Consider the following 22421-nt stretch of genomic DNA (forward strand, 5'->3'; position numbering starts at 1 on the left):
TTACTACTGAGATCTAGATTATACAACTCTACCTTAAATTTAATCATAAACCAACTTTTAAACAACTCTATAGTAAATGCAAAAAATGGAAACTATAGTAAAGCGAATAGTAACTGATTCAGACATATTGCTTATTGAAGAGTTTAGTAAGATAAAATAACTCATGTATGAAGTTAAGATGTATCTTCTTATTTATATATTTTGACTTTTTTCTAAAAATATGCATTTCATTTTATCTCCTTCTGGAACAAACTTAGGAACCTGAAATATGATGGATATGCAAGTTAGTTTTGTTTGGATTGGGCCATTTCTACATGGCTAAAGTGTTTCTGTGTTGCAAAAGATTTAAAAATTATTCAAAATAAAGTAATTCTGATTTCAATAGTGATATTTTGCTATATTTTGAAATGTGGAGTAAATGAATGAAAATGTTTTGACCCATTTCCAATTTAAAATGTCACAGTAAAAAAAAAATTATTCTCAGGTAGACATTTTATTAATATTTAACTCTGGTCTTTGATTCTGACCGCTGAGAAATCAAATGTTATGGTCATATCTTAAATGATATCTATCTATCTTTAGAAGTTTCTAGCTCAATTTGCAGATGAAATAGGTATACTAAGAAAGTTTAGTATACAAGTTTCAATGGTCTTGATATTGAAATCAATCCGTAATAATTATATGTACTTATGCAAATATACAAAAGCACTTCAGCTTTTCTCAACTGAAATTATAAACCAAATAGCTAAGTGATATTCTTCTATAAAAGCTAAAATGATACTTGGCATTTAAGCAAAAGAGTATAAGGCTGGTCAAGATAAGAGTAATCATAGAACAAAGCCACTGAGGGAAGGAAAAGAAAGTTCCTCTGCTATAACATTTGCAGGGCTTTTTTTTTTCTCTTTATGAAATTTAATTTTTAAAAGTATAAAACATACAGAAAAAGTACATAGAATAATATAATTATTGATTTATGATTTTCATCTTTGTTTTTTAAATACAAACTATAACATAGAATGTTGTTAATAATACATAAAGTAGAAGTCTTCAGGCACTTTTAAAAATTAATTTTCCTTTCTGAATGGCAGGAATTAGCCTCAGTAGTTCACAGTCAACTTTCAAAATCTTCAGTTTGGCTATCATAATATAAATAGAATCTTTTTGAAATTATCAGGCACTGTTTGGATTTTCAATATAACACTTTAGATATATATTGTCATTTAATTAGAAATATATGCTTTCAATAAATAAATACTCTATCTTGCTTTTAGAATATTTATAATCAATGGAAATTAGAGATCACTGCTGAGTTGTCTGGAAATTCTAACAAAATTTCTGGGAAGCATATTAATTTAAGGGAAAGAGGCATCTTTTGGAATTCTCAAGAATCCTTAGGACTTATCTTAATGAACTGTCAGCAAGAGGTCAATGAGGTTTCAGGGAGAAGACCAGTAGCTTTCTTTAGAATTTGTGTAGACTGGCTGATAGAATTGATTTTTTGAGAGGAGAAAAGATTGGTTTTTCTCCTAAAAAATACTGTACTTATTTTTTAAACACTTGTTTTTTTTTAGTGCTGCTCTTTTTTGAACTTCTTACAATGTTGCCAACATATTTCTCCTAATATTACAGATTGAATAAGAAAGCTTTCTCCTTCCATCATAAAATAACACTGATTATATTCCAGATAACTTCAGTTTATCTTGCTTCTCTTTATGTCTTTTATTGATTAAGTTGCAATACTCATTCGGATTTTATAAATATTTCCCCAATCATCAAAAAAGGGCTAATAATTAGGAGTAGAAATCAGCATCATTCCATAATTAACCATCCTTCTCAATTTATTTGAAAACTGAAAGACTAAATTATACTAATTTTAGTATTGGTGTCAAAATGAAACTAGTTGGTACCAATACTTATCTAGTTTTTAACTACCCAATTTTCATCTCCAATGTTTTATGGATATGTGAATTTTCAATTATTTATGCTAGTCTTCTTCCTTAACAATATGGAAAACCACAAGTTGGCTGTGTCAAGACACTCAACCTGCCTGTAAATTAAATGCAGCTCAAAACTACTAGAGAAGTTTTCAAACAATTTCTTGAGACCTCTATTTTTTATCATCCTGTATGAAAACAGAAAGTAAACAATTTCTCTTGCTTATTCACAGTTTGAAGAAGTAAATCTCAACTGATGGATACTTGAAAGTAGAGATATTTTTACTTACCACATTTTCCTTATCACAATATGAACTGAAATCACTTGATACAATTGCAGCATACTGGAGCAGCACTTTATTGATGGTCTAAGAAAGAAAACATTCTGAAGTTTATCCAGGTATGTGGTTTTACATACTGCTATCCAGGTTAATGCTAAGTCAGGCAAACTTTTCATATGTCTTTTCAGCTGAGAAGGGGCCAGAAGCAGTGATTCAATGTATGCCCTTGCCAAAAAAAGGATCTCAACTTTACTCAGAAGATACACCGACCTCTTGTGGCAACCTCTTCTATTCTTAGATACTCTAATGATCTCTAATGCTTGCTCCACATCACTCCCTGAATAGATACCTTATGCTTTGAATCATCTCTTATGGTTTCTAGTCCCTACCCACCCCTCCTACCTACCACGCCAAAATTCTTCATGGTGGTCATTTTCTGAACTTTTTCAAATATTCCTAAACACCTTGTTTATAAGTGGGGTCAGAGAATTTCTGTGCACATCAATTAGTTATGACTATTTTCAGTAATTTCCTATGATACTGAGTCATATTGAGTACTATCAAAAACCACCTCTTAAAACCTAAAATTTCAGCTTCTGTTACCTTACACTATTTCTACCCCTCAATTCATTTATCTTTTGTTTATTAAGTTACTTAATAACACATTATTTGCTGAAAATATTGCCTTATCTTTCCCCTCTTGCTGTCCTTTTTGTCTTAATTCTATATTTTCTTTTGCTCTCTAATAACTATTTCTGAGCCTAAGAATGTCCTCTGTTTTTATTAATATACAAAACACAGAAAAATGAACCGTGTTCATTAAACTTTATTTCAATTACTTAAAGATATATTGAGTTTTCATCCTACTGCTTTTACATATAGATTGAATTATAGTAAACCACATGTAGATGTGATTTGCTTAGGTGAGATAAAGCATCAATGAAAGAAATATGTTATCTCTTCTCATAGAAAAACAAAGACAAAAAGCTTTTTATTTTCTTTTGTGTACACAACTTGTCTAAATTTTCTGAGTGGCTCAAAATCTACAGGGGGTGATACGTCAAGTAGTAACCTGGAAAAGAGATGTTTAATCTATAAAGGTAAATTCACCAAATTGACTATGAACTTGTTTTATAGACTTTTAAAATCTCAATGAAAAGCTGAAATTAGGGATAACATGCAGACAGAAAGTTGATACTTTGTAGAAGGACACAGTAATATGGTAACAGGCATCAATTTAATTAGAAAGTCTGCCTTGAAAAATATAAAATCTTATCAAGCAGCAGAACAGTAAATACAGGAAAACAGATGGCTGATCAGACTATCTTTTAAATATGCCTCTTCAAATTTTACTTTATACATAATGTTGAATTACTTGGAGCTTACCTAAGGGAGTACTAATTGATATGTACATACAAGCACTACTCTCAATTTGCAGTTTCTTAATGACAGTTAAACTTTAAGAATTATTTTACTGTATTGCAAAAACAAAAACAAATGCAACCGATAATCCTGACTTTAGGAGATTGTTATAACTCAGACATTATAACTTGCTTAAGATAAAGTTTGGACAGTATGAAAATCCTCTATAACCCAGTATCATTTAGATACCTGCTGGGTGACTGACTTACTGAATAGCTTTTTTTTTTTCTCCCCAAAGAAGAAAGGGGAATCTAGACATCCATTTATGATCATTCTCAAGGTATCCCCCATGCTCTACAGCTTGGCTCTATTTCATAGGTCTGCCCCCCCTCCCCCCACAGTCCCTTGAATTTCTGCTTAGAGACAACTGATTCTGGGATCTCATATCCACTAATCTACAAATGTCAAGGACAGCAAGCCAGGATGAGCTACAAGTAAGGAAAAGTGCATAGTCATGTAGGATATAGTTTAACACTGTTCCCATAAGAGTTACAGGTACACACTGCTGTGATAACCCCCATCTATTTACTAATGTAAAAAGTATACCTGGATGAGAATATACAATGCACATTTTAGGGGTAACTTCAAAATATCATCCTAATTTATTCAACTAAGTAAATCACTACCAGACATTAGTTCCTTCATACAAATATGTAGCTGCGGATGACATGTTTCTTAAGTTATTGGTTCTCAGAATGTAGTTCTGGGATCAGCAACAGCATAAACATCACCTGGGAATTTGCTGGAAATGCAAATGTGCTGCTCCTATCCTAGATCTACAAGTTAGTAACTCTGGAGGTGGGCCCCAGCAGTGTTTTAACAAGCGTCCAGGTGATTCCTTTTTTTTTTTTGTTTGTTTGTTTTTCAGCTCATTAAGGGGGTACAAAAGATCAGGCTATATACATTGCCCATGCCTCCCCTCCCCCCACCCCATCCCCCCCAGTCAGAACTTCAATTGTGTCCATTCCCCAGGCAGTGCGCACCACACTCATCCAGTAGGTATACACCCATCCCTTCCACCCAGCCCCGACCTCTGTCCGATACCCAATTGGTGTTAATCCCAAATGTGCACTCAGGGAAACCAGTTTGCTGGTGAGTACATGTGGTGCTTATTTTTCCATTCTTGGGATACTTCCAGGTGATTCTGATGCACGCTAAATTTAAGAACCACTGTCCTAACGAATGCATGGCAGAGTGGAGGTAACTCTTAAGAGAGAACTGCTGATGGAAGGGGTAGCTGACAATGCCTGCAAGATAGGACTCCTGGGTGTGTGAGCTTAGGTCATCATTCTATCTTCGGGGAACTGCTGGTCTTCAGAAGTGAAGATAGTGCAGAGGGAGAGGCAACAGACAGCCTAGCAGGGGCTGGTTGCATTTTGTTCTGTTATAAAACACAGCTTATATGAAGAGCTAGTCATGAGGTGCAGAGCCCTCTTCTATGGATACAGCAAAAGAACTGCTATTACAAGAGATGCAAATTAAATAAGATTAAATTCTGATAGGACTGTGGCAGTAAAGTCTGATTCTGCAGCGTTTAAAGGATCAGACAGGATGACTAAAATATCTCCCAGCCTAAATCAGTTCTGATGTGACATGCAGCTACTGGTGGCGCATTGAGTGGGATGGATGTCAACTACTCAGACAGAGTCACCGTGGTTTCCTGAGCTAATGTCACACTAGTAGGAGTGGGCTACCTGTACTGTTAACACTTCCAGTTGTCCCATCTAGGGTATTGCTCTTATGATCAGCAAGAAAAGAACTCTAGTTCAAAATTCATCTTTTCATTATCTTTTTATGCATGGAACAATATAGTATTAGAGCAATGCAAGGAGGACAAGAAGATGATCACATCACTTGAACAACATTAGAAATGTGACTTGAATGCTTTATGTACTGTATTTTAACACATGCAACTTAAGAGAGTGTCCTCCATTTCTTCCACCACAGATGCATAGGTTTGGCCTTAAGGGTAAAAATAAATGATGACAGTCTATTCTCCAAATTGCTAATTGATTTCTGATTACACTGGATGAGATGGGAGTATAGCTTAGTGGTTAAAAGCATTCCATCCACACCAATGCTAGTTGCATGCCTTGTTTCCGTGGTTTAAACTTTTTGAGTCTGTTTCATCATTTGAAAATTTAGGGAAAATAAATGGGGTGGTTGTGAAGAATAAGCAAGACAATATACATAAAGTAATTAGCCTAAAATAATCCTCAAAGGATTGTCATTATTATTTTTTAAAGTTAAGATTAGGTTCCTAGAGAACAAAGAATAGGAGTGTGTGTGTCTCATTCACCACAGAACCTTCTGCACCTGGCAGCCAGGTCATACCCAGGATTCAATATTTGTTTTTTTCATTTTTAAGTAATATTAAAGATGTCTCTACTTCATATCTCTTTTTAAAATTAAACTACCTATACTTGTCAAGAGCAGCAGTATAGTCATAGGAATACTCACTACTCACATGCCATTGTATCACTCATTACAGCTCCTGAGTGTTCCTGATATGAAATTGGAAGCATTTTTTGGTACCTTATTCAGTCCTACGTACTCTTTAATAAGAACAAATTGTCCCTTTAAATTCCATTTTAGAATGCTAAATCTTCGAAAACTGCAGTCCCCAACACCCCTGGCTGTGGCCTGGTATCAGTCCTTGGCTTGTTAGGAATCTAGGAATCGGGCCATGCATCACCAGCTGAGCTCCGCCTCCCCCCCACCCCCCTCCTTAATTCCCCTCCCCATCCCCCTCCCCATCCGTAGAAAAATTGTCTTCCATGAAACTCCACCCATCCTGTCTGCAGATACCATCAATATGTCTTATCTCCTGGAGGATTATTTAAATCAATGAAAGTCCCAGAAAGACAATGTGATTTCAGTATATTTTGATAAAAGGTTCCCACCTTATATAACATGCCTGTCTGACTGCTCTGAGGATGAAATCTAGTTACTTTTCTAATATTGGGTACTGTTATAATAATATGTCACTAAGCATATTAACTCTGAGATTTTAAATTCTCATGTGATCCTGCTTTCACTACAAGTCCTACAGAATTCCAAGAATAGCATGTGACATGCTTTTTCAAACACTATCCCTAATGACCCAGTTTCATCCTTTCTTGGCATTCTTCCAAAATACAGCATCTCGTCAAGAAAAGACTTAGAGAATTCTTAGAATTATTCTCCTACAGATTTCACTGTATTGGGAAATGGGAATCATCTAAGGGGACTAAGAAAGACCCCTCTAAGAGTGATTCAAGTAAATGATGTTTAGCAATTATGTTAAAAAGTGGGAGCTTACTCTTCCTAATTAATAGATATAAAGATGTGAGTTCAAAATATTTCATGGCAAATAAATACTGTAGTACTGTTTAGGCTGACAGTTTGTCTTCCCAAAAAGCTTCATTGGCTCTTCATTTTTCTGCTAAGTAAGTTCAGCCACTGTACCTGTTCTTTAAGGTTCTTTACATCGTGAACCTAATTGTTCAACCTTAGCTCCATGAGCCTTCTTGGAAGCCTATGCTTTCTCCCATTTGGAACCTCTTACGCTAGAATCCCTGAGTCGTAGAATGGTGGAGAGCTCCCTTACAGGGTCACCTAACCCATTTCTGATGTTTTGTGAGCAGGAAGTAAATTTTTGTGGCGTTAAACTATAGAGTTTCTGGGTTTGTTTCCCCAATATGAACTATCCTATCACATTTATTAAAGATGTAATCTCTTGCAAGACATCTTCTCTAATCCATCAATCAGAGAACTGAGTTTAAGTTTTTCTAAGAGATAGGGCCAATGACAGGATCAGGACAAAACCTCTCATTCATAAAGGACTTCAAGTTTAGACTTTTTATAATGATGCTAATGCAGTTATGTACTATTGTGTTTGTCTCTGTGGTTAAAAGCAGTAGCACATTGAATGTACACATCTGTTACGGGCTGAATTTGTGCTCAAAATTCATAAGTTGAAGTCCTAACTCTCAGCACTTGAGAATGTGACTGTATTTGGAGACAGGGCCTTTAGAAAAGTAATTAAGAGGAAGTTGTCAGAGTGGGCCCTAGTCCAATCTGTCTGGTGTCCTTATAAGAGGAAATTTGGACACAAAAGAAGACACCAGACACGCCGACACACAGAAGGAGGCCGTAAGATGACACAGGGAGAAGATGGCCATCTGCAAGCCAACGGGAGAGACCTCAGGAGAAACAAAACCTGTAGACACCTGATCTTAGATTTCTAGCTTCCAGAACCGTAAGAAAATAACTTTCTGTTGTTTAAGCCACTCAGTCTGTGGTATATTATTATGGCATCCCTAGCAAACTAATCAAACATCTTAACTATTACACAATTTAAACTGGGTTTTGGCATTTCCTTATTTCTTAACATGTCAAATATATACATGTGTGTGTGTATATATATATATATATATATATGAATGTGTCATAGTTGTTGACAGTTTTGGCCCTACCATTACACATTTTTTGAAGTCAGAGATTATGCTTGTTCGTGATTATCTCTCTCAAGGTGGCTAACAGTGTGCAAGTGAGGCAGTCAGTAAGCACTTGTTGAATTAACAGCTGAAACCTCAGTCGTCATTCAACCCACAGAGCCAGACTTATATTTAGATCAGCCAGACATAGAACTGTGTAAGTAGTTTCCCTAAATTACTATGTTTGTCACGTCACTATCCTGCATAAAAATCTCCAAATGTTCAGGGTTTCCTAAATGGACACCTAATCTCTCCAACTGGAAAGCAGAGCTCCTTAAGGTCTGGGCCATCTTCGCTTTCCCAATTTTTCCTACTACTTCCCTGAAAAGGATTGTTTCTCTCTGCCCTGGCCATGTCATGCTCAGTTTTACCTATCCCTTTGTTCTCGCTGTTCCTCTGCCTTAGAACACTTTTCTAACTTTACCTTTTTAGGTTTCTATGAGCCCTAGTTTTACCACGAAGCCTCTGTCTATTTCAGCTCTCATCATATTTCCCTCCTCTCAGTTTACTGTAGATCCCACTATGCTTGAAGCTGAATTGCGCCCCTTTCATGCCATCTTCTAATTAGTTTATGTCCTGTGTTCTTGAGTATTATACAGAATTTTTTTTTTTAAGATTTGACGGACACAGACTGCTTCTTTTATTTCTTATATTTCCCTTGAAACTCTTGGCAAAGAAGTAAGCACCTAGCAAGCCACCTTAAATTTTAAGAGAAAAGGCCTTAAAAGAAATTAGGTTGATCAAAATCAGTCAAATATGAAAACTAAATTCATAAAAAATTGAAGTATTCAGATTCACACCATAATTATTGGTTGATTTGTAATCAGAGTTCAGTTTTCATGACTCAAAGTCCAAAATACGTTTTACTATACTACAGTGTCTGCTAAAACATACTTGTCAATTTGCATATAAAATGCCAAGGGTTACTTTTAGCTAGAAAGTCACATTAGAAATAGAAATAATTTGACCATCCATGACAATCTCTTCAATTATAAGTGACCGAGTCATCAATGTGAACAAATAGGTTTTTAAGATGAAAACTCCATATTAAAGAAATAGGAAGTCCAGTAAATCAGATGATAATCTTAGAAACAACTGAACCTATTAGTATAGAATTACAAATTAAATTGGGGTAGTGGTGTCAGAGAAGACTAATACTATAAAACAACGGCATTTTTCAGGTTGCCAAAGTCCCGGGGGGGGGGGGTGGAGGGGGGAGAAGATCATTCCATTTAACCTACCTTTGCAAATCTTCTCATCAAGTGAGATAATGTTTCAGGATTAGGGCATTCCAGTTTCTTAATAATCTCAAAGCTCTGATTAAGCTGAGCAAAGACGTCAACCACGGAGCAAGAGAAGAGGGCATGATCAGATGTCTGCTGGAACTGAGGGGAGAGGCGGTGAGACCATCCCAGTAAGTGCATTATTAGCAGGGGTGTGGAAAGAGTCTTCAGTATTTCACATAAACAACTAAATCTTTCATACCGTTTACCTACATTTCCTGGTAATTAAATGCTTACTCACTTTAAAATCATTCATCTCCTTTTCTGGAAAGTGTAGTGGAACTAATATCCTGGGCCAAGCTACTGCTGATTGGTTTTTCCACTGCTGAATTGAGGGACTGGTTCTTTCATATTTCTCCTTCCCCACGGTCATTACAATAGCTTAGCAAGTCGGTTGTGGCTCAAGACTTTGAGAGACGCTTTAGAGGGACTGGGAGGGTACCTGCTTCTAATCTAGAAATCTAGAGAGGTTCCAGGACAACATAGAAGTTTTGTACAAGCTTGGGGAACTTGCAGATTCAGACCAATTTGAGAAGTAAAGAAGAATCTTGGGACAAAGGGGTGATAGATTATTATTATTTTTTTTTGAATTTAAGCAATTTTCTAGGGTTCTAACCAACCCTTTGAAATTGTGTTTTAAATTGATTTTGGTCATTGGGGAATTAAAACAAAACCATATTAGTAACAATAAGCCTAACTATTTCCATTAGCTTAAAAGCAAGTAGTCATGGCAATTTAAACTCACTCCATCTTTTTTGTCTCTTCCCAGTGCTCCATGAAGGAACTCCATTGACACATCTTCATTTTCATCTAGCCACTGCATGACAAAAGGTTCAAACCACCTAAAAAAAAATTAATCATGTTAGATAGCACAAAGGACATCACTGCATATAATTCACAGGAATGCTATTTCTTATATGAATGTTATTCAGGATCCAAAAATCTCCTTTCATTCCCCTTCTCCAATTTTGCTTCTTCTTTTTCACTTCATCAAATATCTCCCTCTCTTTTACCTTCAATCTCCACCTCTTTCTTGCCTCTTCCCATGCTGCCTCAAAAATGCTTACCTTTGATGTTTTAATTATGATCTGCAATATATCTGCAATTGGATTTTGCGAATGATCTAAGTTTCAAAGTTCTTTATTCCACATGGATGCCCACATCAGGCACTACTTCTTTAGAACATCATCCATTCCCCACTGCATTGAGTTCGCATCTTTGATGCAAATCTGGTAACGACATTTGTGTAGGTCTATCCCCTCTGGACTATTTTGTTTCTTTGATTTACTTGTCATGCACTAATGCAACGCTCTTTTATTGATAACCAATAGTGTACTTCTCCAGCTTTTTAAAGCTCCTCTTCAAGACTGTCTTGGTATTCTCAGCCCTTGATGTTTCTATGTGCATTTTTGAATGAACTTATCTATGTGTACAAAATTACCTTTTGGAATTTTTATGGGATTACATTGATTCTGTAGGCCAATGTGGGGAGAACTACCATTTTTATAATAATGTGTCTATTTAGGAACATTGTACATTTTATTTAGGATAAATTTTCCTGACATCTCTGGAACAGTTTGTGCAATACTGGTGATATTTCTTCCTTAAACATTTGGAAGAATTCTATTTGGGGCCAACTGGGAATGAGATTTTATTTGTGACATAATTTTTAATTAAGCATTCAATTTTTAAATAGTTATAGGCCCATTTAGAGCTTACACTTTTCTTGTATCAACTTAATATATTCTATTTTTAAAGAAATTTGTATATTTTGTCTAAGTTTCTAGATGTACTGCCATAAATATTCACTTCTTAAAAATCTTTGTAAAATCTTTATGTTATCTTTTCTTAATAATGGTGATTTGTGACATCTTTTTTCATTGGCTTTGCTAAGCCTTTTTCAATTTTATCAGTCTTTTAAAAAAATCAGGTTTTTGGCTGAAATAGGAAAAATACGTTTTTAATTTTATTTTTATTCCAGATCATATTATTTTATTTTTACTATTTACTTTTGATTTAATTTGCTGTTTTCAAAGTTACTCTGATAATTACTTTTATTACTGATTTTCTACTCTTTTTTCTTTCATATGAATGAAATTAAAGCTATGAATTTTCCTCCATTTCCTGTTGTAGCTGAATTCCACAAGTTTCAATGTGCCATATTTTATTATTACTTAGTTCAAAATATTTTATAATTTTCACTGTGATTTCTTTTTTGACTCATGAATTATTTAGAATATTCTGCTTAATTTATGTATCTGGTGATTTCATAGTTATGTTCTTGGAGTTGATTTCTGTTTTAATTCCACAGTGGTCCAAGAATATATAATAAATGCTTTCAATCTTTTAAAATTTATTAGACTTGTTTTATGGCCCAACAGATCGTCTATTTTGGTAATTCACCATGTGCACCTAGCAACAATATGTATTTTATCACTGTAAGTTATAAATTTGATGTAGGATATGTGTGTGTATGTGCGTGTGTGTGTGTGTGTGTGTGTGTGTGTAAATAATGTCTGTGAAAAATTGTGAAACCTCTTGATGATCAGATATAGATACGTAGATACAGAGCAATAGATACCTGTATAGATAGACATCTTCAAATGTGTTATTTATACTGCTCAAACTTCTTCATTCTGATTTTTTTTTTTTGTCTGATTCTCCAAAACATTGCTGAAGAAGTATAACCTGCAAATAGTCGTTTAATCCTGTTGCCTGGGAACCCTTCATTTTTTGTGAATATTATACATTGTCCATGAAAAATTGTGGATCTTTGGTTCATCATGTCCTCCAGAGAGGATTTAAATTTTTTCTTGGAGACAGAATGCAGGGAGATCACCTTGATCTAGACAAGGCTGGGTTTTAGGGTGGTCTGTTTCTAGTTTGCCCTTTTTTTAGAGCAGAACTTTTCCAAGATCTCACCTGAAAGCCTAGGGCATGTATAATGTCCCTTTTATCTTAAGCCTTGACCTCTAACTTTTGTCCCTCTAGCACTGTGAGACTGCTAATGTCTCTACTTAGTTTTAAATCTCTTAGGATCTGCTTTCTACTTGTTTGTTTCTGCCTCAGTCTCCACATGTGAGCAGCTTAGGAATCAGAAAATACCACAAGGGGAAACTGCCTGCAAGGTGTTGTGCTCCTATCTCTGTAGTTTCCTTTTCTCTGGGATCTTAGTCTCATAATTCCAAGCAACCTTCACAGCCCTTGATCACTGATATTTCATTCACATGAATTTGTTTTAATTTAAATAATTTTAATTTTTAATTGATAAAAATTGAATATATTTGCCATGTACAACATGTTGTTTTGAAATATATATACATTGTGGAATGGCTAAATTGAGTTAATTAACACATGTATTACCTCACACACTTATTTTTAATGGTGAGAACACAGAAAAAAATCTATTATCTTAGCAACTTTTAAGAATATATTAATAACTACATTCACCCTATTGTACAATAGATCTCTTAAACTTATTCCATCTAGCTGAAATTTTGTATCCTCGACCAGTATCTCCCCAGCACTCCCCACCCCATAGTGTAGCCTTCTAACTTGTCCCACTGTCCCATTCCTTCTTCTATATACTTCTATGAGGAACGTTATATTAAAGAGCTATTCTATCTCCTCGTTACTTTCTAAATCTCTTCTCTGTCTCTTATTCTGTCTTTTCCAACTCCAGAAATGCCTAATGAATGTACTGCAAGCTTCACAGCATTTATATACAATAATCCAGTTCTAAACTACTTTTTATATATTACTTTTTAAAATATTACCTTCTACTAATTTTGTAAAAATACCCTATACCCCATTGGAATAACCCTGTTTCCCATGGATGAGAGCCAATGTATTCCTACCTCCGTAGTTCTACTCATAACTTTCATTTTCATCTTAATGCTTTTCTCCCTTCTCTTGCCATAACCTTGCCTATTTTTTAAAGTCTATATCAAAAGCTATTCCATTCATGAATACTATGTGGAGTCCCCCAAATAGGGGTCCATGTCTCTTTTCTGTGAAACTCTATTGAACATATTTAATTTTGCCTTGCTTTATCATCCTTTTTGAACTTATAAATATCTCCTGGAGTATAAGCTCCTTTAAGAGTGGGGTCTTCATCTTATTCACTATTGCCCTACAACATTTGGCACAATGCCTGACATATGGAAGACTCCCTTCAATAGAACAAAATAGAATTCAAATATATATCAAATGCAGAGTATTACATGTGTGAGTGTGTGATTACAAATATGTTTAATAAAGACATATTTATGAAAAAGTTACCTGTTAAATAATGATTTCTATTTTAGAAATATAAATTTCTAAGACAGTTATGAGTTTGAATTAAAGGGAAAATCTGATTATATAGATCAATATACAAGCACCTTATTTTTAAAAAATATGCCTTCTAGCACTTTTATAGAAAATAATTTCATCATGTGAGCCATATCCTATTATATATTTCTTTGTCTTTGATTTGAATATCCAAGTAAGGCAAACTTGAAAAATGCAACACAATTCAAATAAGTATGCTTCCCAAAGACATGCAAATCTTTTAATATTAATTTTATAACAGAAATTTCTGCATTCAAATGAAGACTATGTGAAGAGATTTTAGTGCTATACCATTCAGGTGTAATTTTACAGGGCTGTGAATTGAGAACTGGGTGTGTGTGTGAAAATCACTACTTACAAGGAGTATTCAGGAACAGCATCCTTGAAGGCAGGAAGTTCGCGCACATATTCATTATAAAACCATTTCACTTTGAAATGCAAATTCATATAATCGGCACTTTTGCATAACCGCTGCTTTTCATGTTCTATAACAGATAAAATCATACATTTAATAAAGCTTGGTTTGCCAACAATGCTTCCGTGTTCCAATCTACTTTTATTAGTAGCATTTCTAAAAGGAAGGAAATAGTATATTAGCAGTAAAGGCATAATGAATTGCTAAAAGCTGACCTAAATTTTACAAAATGCAAAGATAATTATAGGTCCTACATAGAACAGGTCAAGGAGTAATGCAAAATAACTTGAATGTTCTAATGTGTTTTACTGGGAAAAGTGAGAAGTCTGATGCAGTTAGAGAGTATAACATACTAAAATTTTTCTATTTATCTGCAAGCTTTCATATTTTGACTACTTTTAGCTTGATGCAAAGTGACAAAAATAATTAAAATTCTAAGCATGGATAAAACATGAATCAGCCATAACACCCAATTAATACTGGAAATGTGAATGAGTAGATCACATTTCTGGCCTAGATATTTACCACTTAAAGAAATAAGGTAGTTGAAAAGGAAAGGGAATATCTCTAACTTATAAGCCAAATGATTTTGTCTTCACCTTTCAAGTTTAGCTAAAATTATTAATATTTTTCACTCTGTGGATGTTTTTATATTTCTTTAGCAGGATTTCCTAATATGTGGCATTTTTTTCACTCTTGCTCATAAAGTATAGCTTAAAACAGTTACTGCGATCTAGACATACAGTACTTGGGAATGGAGATGAATAATAATCTTACCGAACATGTTTATCTCTGCTTTTGTCCCCCAGAATTTTGGCCAATTCTGGCTACAACTATGAATGTAACCAATCCCAAAATATCCCTAGCTATATTCAGATTGAAAGTCCTCTCTTAGAAGTTCTGCTTGAGGCCTGTGAGTCTCCTAAGGCTTTTGATTTATAGGAGAAATATCCTATACTTTATATTCCAGGCAAAATTCTAAAAGTACTAATTGAAGCAATTAGATTATTATAAATACATTGAAGGCATCCTGCTTTCCAAAACCTGACTACAGAGGGATATAAATTCTAATGGTAAACACAAGAGACAATACAACCCTAAATCAAATATTTTCAAATTATCTGAACAATGATTAATTTCAGACAATTTGTAGAACTGGGCGGGGGCAGGGGGCAACATACAGATATATACTCACATAGAAACAAGAGTAATAAACTAGTACTTCTAGGCCAAACTCCCAAAGAAACTTATGAGCAAGATGAGCTCCCTCCAAATTCATTTCACCTTGTTCACCATTCGGCGTCAGCTCTCCCCAAACCTCTGTCTCCAGATGGCTAGCTCCCTTCACTCCTTAAGGGGAAACCTTAACTTGATAAGTTCATAGGTGGGAACTTAACATGGTACCACCCGGAAACCCAGACAAGAGGAGATCCTTGCTCTGGGATCCGTACATTTAGAGGACTTAACTTATCACCAATACAGACTCAAAAATTAAATAGCTCACAGGCTCCTCTGTCACGTGAGACCCCACACTTTGTGCCGGCACAGAGTAAGCTGGCACGCTAAACACCTGTTCTCATGACTACCACCACCTGCCCTTATGATTAACACCCTCCAAGCCCCAGAGTGATATTTTGGACCATCTTTTGTCCTATGTCATAGAAACAAAAGGTGACTGTGTCCAAATGCTTTCAAGGTTTGCAGGTTGTGCCACTGCTGACAACAGAAACAGACCCTACTTTGAAGTATGGGGATAAATTTGCACTGTGGAAGCCCTGAGGTAAGAGAAAGGGAAAACTGATTAACTTCCCAGATTCTTCCTTTGGAGAGCAGAAATGAAATAGATGATTGTATGATAAAGCATCATTTTCAAGTATTAACAAACACTCATTTTCTTACTTTTCTTTGGTTCTAGTTTATGCTTCTTCATGCATCAGAGCAGCACTTATGAATTAAAACAGGTGCACATGATGGCTGGGGACTATTTTAAATATTAAATAATTCATATTACTTTTCAGTTGCATATGTGTACTTCTAGATGTACTTTACATGAAGCCTGATACTGATTCTTTGCCAACTAAATAGCCATTGAATGCTAGAATTGTCAATAGCTTTATTTCATTTTTTAAATCTAGATATATGAGATTTAATTAATTGAATTTTATGTTTATTCAAATGATTTATATAAAAATTATATCAAATAATTTTTATTTTGTCTTCATTTCAATAAATATTATTGGAAATTTTGGAAGAAAATAACTTTCTAAAAACTATATATGAACCATATCTGGGAATACATTTGGAAATAATTTTAAATTTCAATTTTTGTTATTTTTAATTTAATTTAAATTACAGCCTTTTATAAATATTCAAATCATATCTGTTCTGAATATGACATTTTATTTTTTAATTCTTTAAATATGAAGACTACGTGTAACCTGAGATTGAGTAGAATAAGAAAATGTGTAAATAGAGTTCAGGAAAGAAAAGGGGTTGAAAAGAAAATAGAAATAGAAAAAAATTCAAAGTGAAGGTGTGCTTAAATTTTTAAAAACAGAAAAAAAAGAAAGCAGACATCACGTGACTCAGGAAAGGTTGTACTGTCAACATTTTAAATGGAACACAAAACATTTGAAAATTTTTATTATAACTGCATAATTAGTGATTTTGCTGAAATAAAGATGAGAAAGTGTATTTTCTGGAAGAAAAATATGATTAATCTTTATTTAAACACTCAAATATTACCAGCCTAAGCATAATACCTAGGTATGCATGTTGATAATTAAATTTTAACTTTGAGTTTTTTTTAACTTTTAGCATATAAAACCTAACTCCTGTTATACACAATTTTTATCATGTCAGTATGAAGGTTTATTTGTTGAGGTAGAAAGATAGAACACATTTTATTTAACAGTTTACTAGCTTGATTTATAAATTATAAATATTTAGATCTATGTTATATGGGACTTCATGTATGTTCTTGGCTCTGAAATGTTAATAGTGAGCTTGACTTAATGTGTTACCTCTTCCAAGAGTATTTGCACATTCACAGGATCCTAAAGGGAAGGGCAACCCAGTTTCATTTTATACCGAAAATGTTTATTGAGTGTGTGTCTTGTGCTAGATCATGTGTGAGGCATTGGGGACATAAAGATGGCCACATGCTCTTTGATCTGAAGTTCAGGGAGCTTAAGGAGGAAGAGTGACATATCAACAGTTAATACAATGTGGCAAGTGCCATGACTTACAGAATGTATAAGGTGCTGTGGTCTTTTGGAGGAGATGAATTTAGCCTAACTTTGTGATATAAGTGAACAATTAAATAACAAATTATTTTCTGATAGTAATAGTATTGTGTAGTGCATGGAGAGGAATTTGTGTCAAAGGAAACATATCACATAAAACAGGACTTATTTTTCTTACTTAAATGGGATGCTATTTAAGATGTGCGCGTGTGTGTGTGTGTGTGTGTGTGTGTCTTCTGTGAATTTACATAGCTATGTTTCCAATTAACACCTTGGGCTTTTTCCTCCCCTCTACTCATGTTTTTAAATATTTGGTGGTAAGTTTGGTTACACCCTGAAATTTTGCTATGCCATAAAAGGAAAGGGTGCACCCATCCCTGCCCCTTGTAATTCAGTAGCCTCTATGCTTTGGAAAGGAGGTAAAAGCTAGCTGTGGGCAGTGTCCCAGTGGGTTTTTCTGGCAGGAAATTTAGTTTATTTACTTAACCCATTTGCACTTCGCTTCTCCATAACTGCAGAAGTTGTTCCTTCCTCCTTATTTGGGTGCTTTGGTCAGAATTTACAGACCTTCCCAAACTCATCCTCCTGGACTTTGCAAGCTCCCTACATTGCTGCAGTCCCTTTAGCCCTGCTGTTCTCACAGTTCCAAAAAGGAAACACTTCTATGTGTCTAATTTGCTACAGCCACACATTGGCAGGTCACTTCTTCCCTACCTCCAAGTCTCCCCACTGAGGATGGATATGGGAAAGAAGACAGGAAACATACCATTGACCACTCTACAAGACAAAATCTGGTTTTGTTCTTGTCTGGAGACTATCCATTCTAGTTCCTAAGAATGTACCTGGTATGATAACTCAAACTATCAGTTTTACCAGCCCCTTTGCTGAAAAAAAATCATAGAAGAATTACTAATAGTTTCCTCCTTCCTGAATTGCTTGTAAGCCCATAGGAATTAGTTTCTATCTCTTTAGGCTGTGTTTCTCTCATGTACTATCAACGGACATTTACTGCTCTCTGTGAACAGAAACAGACGAGTTTATCTGTTTTTACATTCTGCCAAATTCAACAAAAGAGTAATTGACATCTTTCCATGCATGATGCACTTCAGCTGAATTTACAGGAGTTTTTCAGTTTCTTGAGTTAATTGGTGATGTACATGTGATCTTGAGGACGGTGCAAATAAAAATGAAAAGGAAGGGTATGCTCCCTTAAAAAGAGCTTCACGTGATGTTTGTTCTTAAATAGCAAATGTCAAATGTAAGCTTTTGTTTCTGGGTTTTTTGTTTTTGTTTTTTTTTTCGCAGTGACTTGTAGTACTAAAATCACCAGGAACCTGAGTATTTGTGGCAGGTTTAACTAACTGGTTACCAAACTATATCCTTTTCCTCCCAAGTATACAACCAGACTACATTTCCCAGCCTTCCTTGCCATATGACTGACTTTTGGGCTTTGTTGCATCACAAAAATGTTTTCAAAGATTGAGACCCACTTATTAACTATCTGGTTTTCTAACTTCCTGTTTCTGTTTCTTTTTTTATATGTATACATGCATATATACATATGCATGTATCCAGGCTATTTCCTTGCTTTGTTGGAATTATATCAGTGTAAGTACCTCTATGTAAGACTACCCTACCCCACGATGAAGTGATGCACTATTACATAGGAAACCCCTTAATCAGATTTGTTAAGTTCATGTTAAAGTATATAAGCTCTGAATGAGGAGTAATCATAAAAGTAAAGTACATAGGCTTTCTGGATAGACTAATACCCTTTGTTACCTTCCTGTTAGCTTTGTTCCATACTTGTGGGATCTCAGTTATATTCTGGGTGGTTATTGCCACTTAGATGATTCTGTGAAAAGTGAGCTGTTTTTCTTCCAAAATCCATGTGCTTGTTTTTCTTATGTGTTCATATATTCCTTCCACAATGGGTAACCACATATCATATAAGAGATATTTCAAATAAACTACAATTATGTACTAACTACTGCCTACCAAATTACCAATGTAAGAGATTATAACATCAAATTCAAAACCATACTTCAAATTACCTTTATTTCTACTTGAATTATCTTCTACTTAGTAGTAGACTACATTCACAAAATTCCATCTATCTCATATGATGTGAATGACTCTTAGGATTTATTTAGCCATCAATCCTCCTACATTTTTATTTTGGCAATAAAAATTCAACTAGCTTATTACATATACAAAATAAAACAATTTAATTAGTTTTCTAAGCTGCAATACAATTTTATACAAAATTTAATCTTTGAATTTCAATGAGAAATATGAATATTTTACTACTAGGATAAAAATGCTTAATTAAAATTGTACAAGAAAAAAGCCTGGCTATTCTGAAGAATCTATTTTCTTTTAGATGGTATTTACCAGTGCTTACATGGAAGGAATGTTTTTTTTTCCAGAAAGTTAGTTTTTGTGCATGGGGTTTTATGTAGAATGCAGAAGTGTATAATTATGTGTTGGTTTACATGATAATGATGGTATCCACTTAACCTAGTTGCATGGCAAAGGCATATTTTCTGCCATCATCACAGTGTCATTTTTCAGTCCTTAATTTATGATATCATTTTATTCCTTAAATACTCTTTTATCCTATGGTTTGTAGCATATAATTTTGGTAAGACTACCTTAAGCATCCCTCTCCATGTTTGAAAGCCTGCTCTATTTCTAATAGGTGGTGATATGTGATATGGAAGGTTTGGAAACAATATCAGATAAAAATTCAATGTTAGGGTCCAATGTTTATGATGTTTTGCTAGATATTGTGTGTTCACAAACACAAAACTTACACCCAGAAACTTTGGTGCTAAAATAATACATATCAGACTATATAGATACATAAACACATATAAATATTTTTTAGGGTAACTATAAATTCATATTAACAATATCTAGATGGGGATCATGGGTTGTTTTTCATACACTGAGGATGCTAATCCATGTAATTAGAAATTTTTAAAAAAGGTAAAATAAGAGTTGCTATTTTCAATTTTAGAGAAGCTTTATAAAGGTTTTTATAATGTCAGCATATCTTTGAAGGTGAGAAATCACCTAAAATTATGGCTGCCAAAAGTAAGCCAGGATATTAACAAGATAAAATCTTGGAGTAATAAAATAATAAATGAAAACAATAAATGACTATATATAATATGTTAGGAAAAATAATTTTGACCAATGATGTGAATCCTCCAGAGAGAAAAAATTGACAAAGAGGAAAGATTAGTCATAATTATAATTATAGTAATCAAATTTCTTAAGAATCAATGACTATGGAGGAACAAGTATAGTTAATTTTGGTAAGGTAAGAAAGAAGATATAGGAGAGTCTTTCATGACATATTTCTAATAACCAAATCTTAGCAAAATACCAGAAAAAAGGCCAAAAAAATTAATAAAATATTGCCTTACTTTATGACCACTAAGACTGATGCCAGAAGAATCAGTACCCTTGAGAGGAGGAGTAGTTGGCAATCCTGTTCATAATGCCAACCAATTCCTCAGCGGAAGCCCAGAATGAATCCAGGTTCCCTGGGTTCATTAAGCTAAGAATGATAGATCTACTCTATCGGATATCTACTTAGAATTCCAGTCTAGATTTACAACACACAAAGCTAGACTGGTCTGTTTAGAGTAGAGAGTCTCTCCATAGTATGACTTGGCAAAATGCTGCATGATTTGTTTGAGCCATAGACCTTAGCAAATCAGGACATAGTATAAAGGTAGGTCCACATAATCTGGTGCTATGAAATAGAGATGAATAGCTAAAAAACAAAATAGGATGAGAAAGGAAAGAGTGTTTTAAAGAAAAACAACAGAGATAGGCAATAGTCTGGAATATACTGGTAAAATATAGGCACCGAAAGAAGCTATTGGCATTAATTGACAAATCATAGAACAACGATATTAAAAAAGAAACAAACCAAGCTCCACTTACTTTGTATTTTTACCTAGAATCCTAACAATAGATGTAGTACAGAGTATTTCCATGAGAACAGAACTGGGGACTAAAATGTAGATTTTATTCATTTGTATAACATGTTTATTGATTATCTACTATGAACCAGGTACTATTCTATGTTCAGAGAATACAGCAAAGAAGACAACAGAATGGGCCTGCCATCGTGGAGCTTATAACAGTGAGAAAAGGCAGACAATAAAAACCATGCAATACAATGTGAAATAGTGGTATGTGTTCTAGGAAAAAAAAAAAACAACACAGGGTAAGGGAGTAGATAAGGAAAAAGGAATGCCTTTCTCAATAGAGTGCCCAAGGAAGGTCTCTAATGAGATGATATGAGAGCAAAACGGAATGAAGTCAGAAAGCAAACCATGCAGCCTCTCCTGAAAGAGCATTTCAAGTAGAGAACATAGCAAGTGAAGTGGCCCTCAAGCAAAGAGGCATGCCTGACAAGTTCAAAGAGATGCAAGGAGGCCAGTGTGAGTGGCCTAAAGCCACCTGGCCTAAAGCAGAGTGAATGAGGGAGAGAATGTTAAGATCTGAGTTCAGAGAGGAGCCAGAACTAGGTCACACAGGACATTGTACCCCATGATAAAGACACTGTGGAATTCTAAGAGTTATGAAATAACACTGGATGATTTTGGTCTCATTTATACTTGTAAAATATCACTTTAGTTGCTGTCTGGAGAATAGACTATAGGGATCAAAAAGTGGAGGCAGAAGGGTACATAGAAGGCCACTGCAGTAGAACAAGCATTGGATGGGGCAGCTCGGACTTGGGTGGTAACAGAGATGACTGTGGTAGAAGTTGTGAGGTTTAATCTTGGTTCAGTGTCTTTCCATTCCATAGCCTTACCTCTCACCTCTTCCCTTGCTACATAAACAGAAGACAGAGATGGCAACTTACTGAAATTTTGTACTCCCATACTACCTTGTTTGCTTAGAACCATAGATGGATGAGTGTATGGATAAAAGAATGTAAAAGTTATAGCCAACATTTTTGCCATGTCCCTTTCCTCATTTTCTCCTGAGGAGAAGGGAGTGGGT

The 22421-nt window shown here is 34.7% G+C and overlaps 1 protein-coding gene across 2 annotated transcripts in view; it reads right to left on the reverse strand.

Moving 5' to 3' along the window:
* Nucleotides 1–22421, reverse strand: part of UNC13C (unc-13 homolog C) — a 562886-nt gene that overhangs the window by 102896 nt on the left and 437569 nt on the right. For both annotated transcript variants that reach the window (XM_069459636.1, XM_069459628.1), the window contains 4 exons: nucleotides 14089–14215; nucleotides 10144–10240; nucleotides 9357–9500; nucleotides 2225–2302 (listed from right to left, as the gene is read on the reverse strand). In XM_069459636.1, the coding sequence (XP_069315737.1) occupies nucleotides 2225–2302; nucleotides 9357–9500; nucleotides 10144–10240; nucleotides 14089–14215 (446 nt within the window). The remainder of the gene's footprint in view (nucleotides 1–2224; nucleotides 2303–9356; nucleotides 9501–10143; nucleotides 10241–14088; nucleotides 14216–22421) is intronic.

This window comes from Eulemur rufifrons, chromosome 2 (assembly GCF_041146395.1).
Source record: "Eulemur rufifrons isolate Redbay chromosome 2, OSU_ERuf_1, whole genome shotgun sequence".
In the NCBI taxonomy this organism is placed as follows: Eukaryota; Metazoa; Chordata; class Mammalia; order Primates; family Lemuridae; genus Eulemur; species Eulemur rufifrons.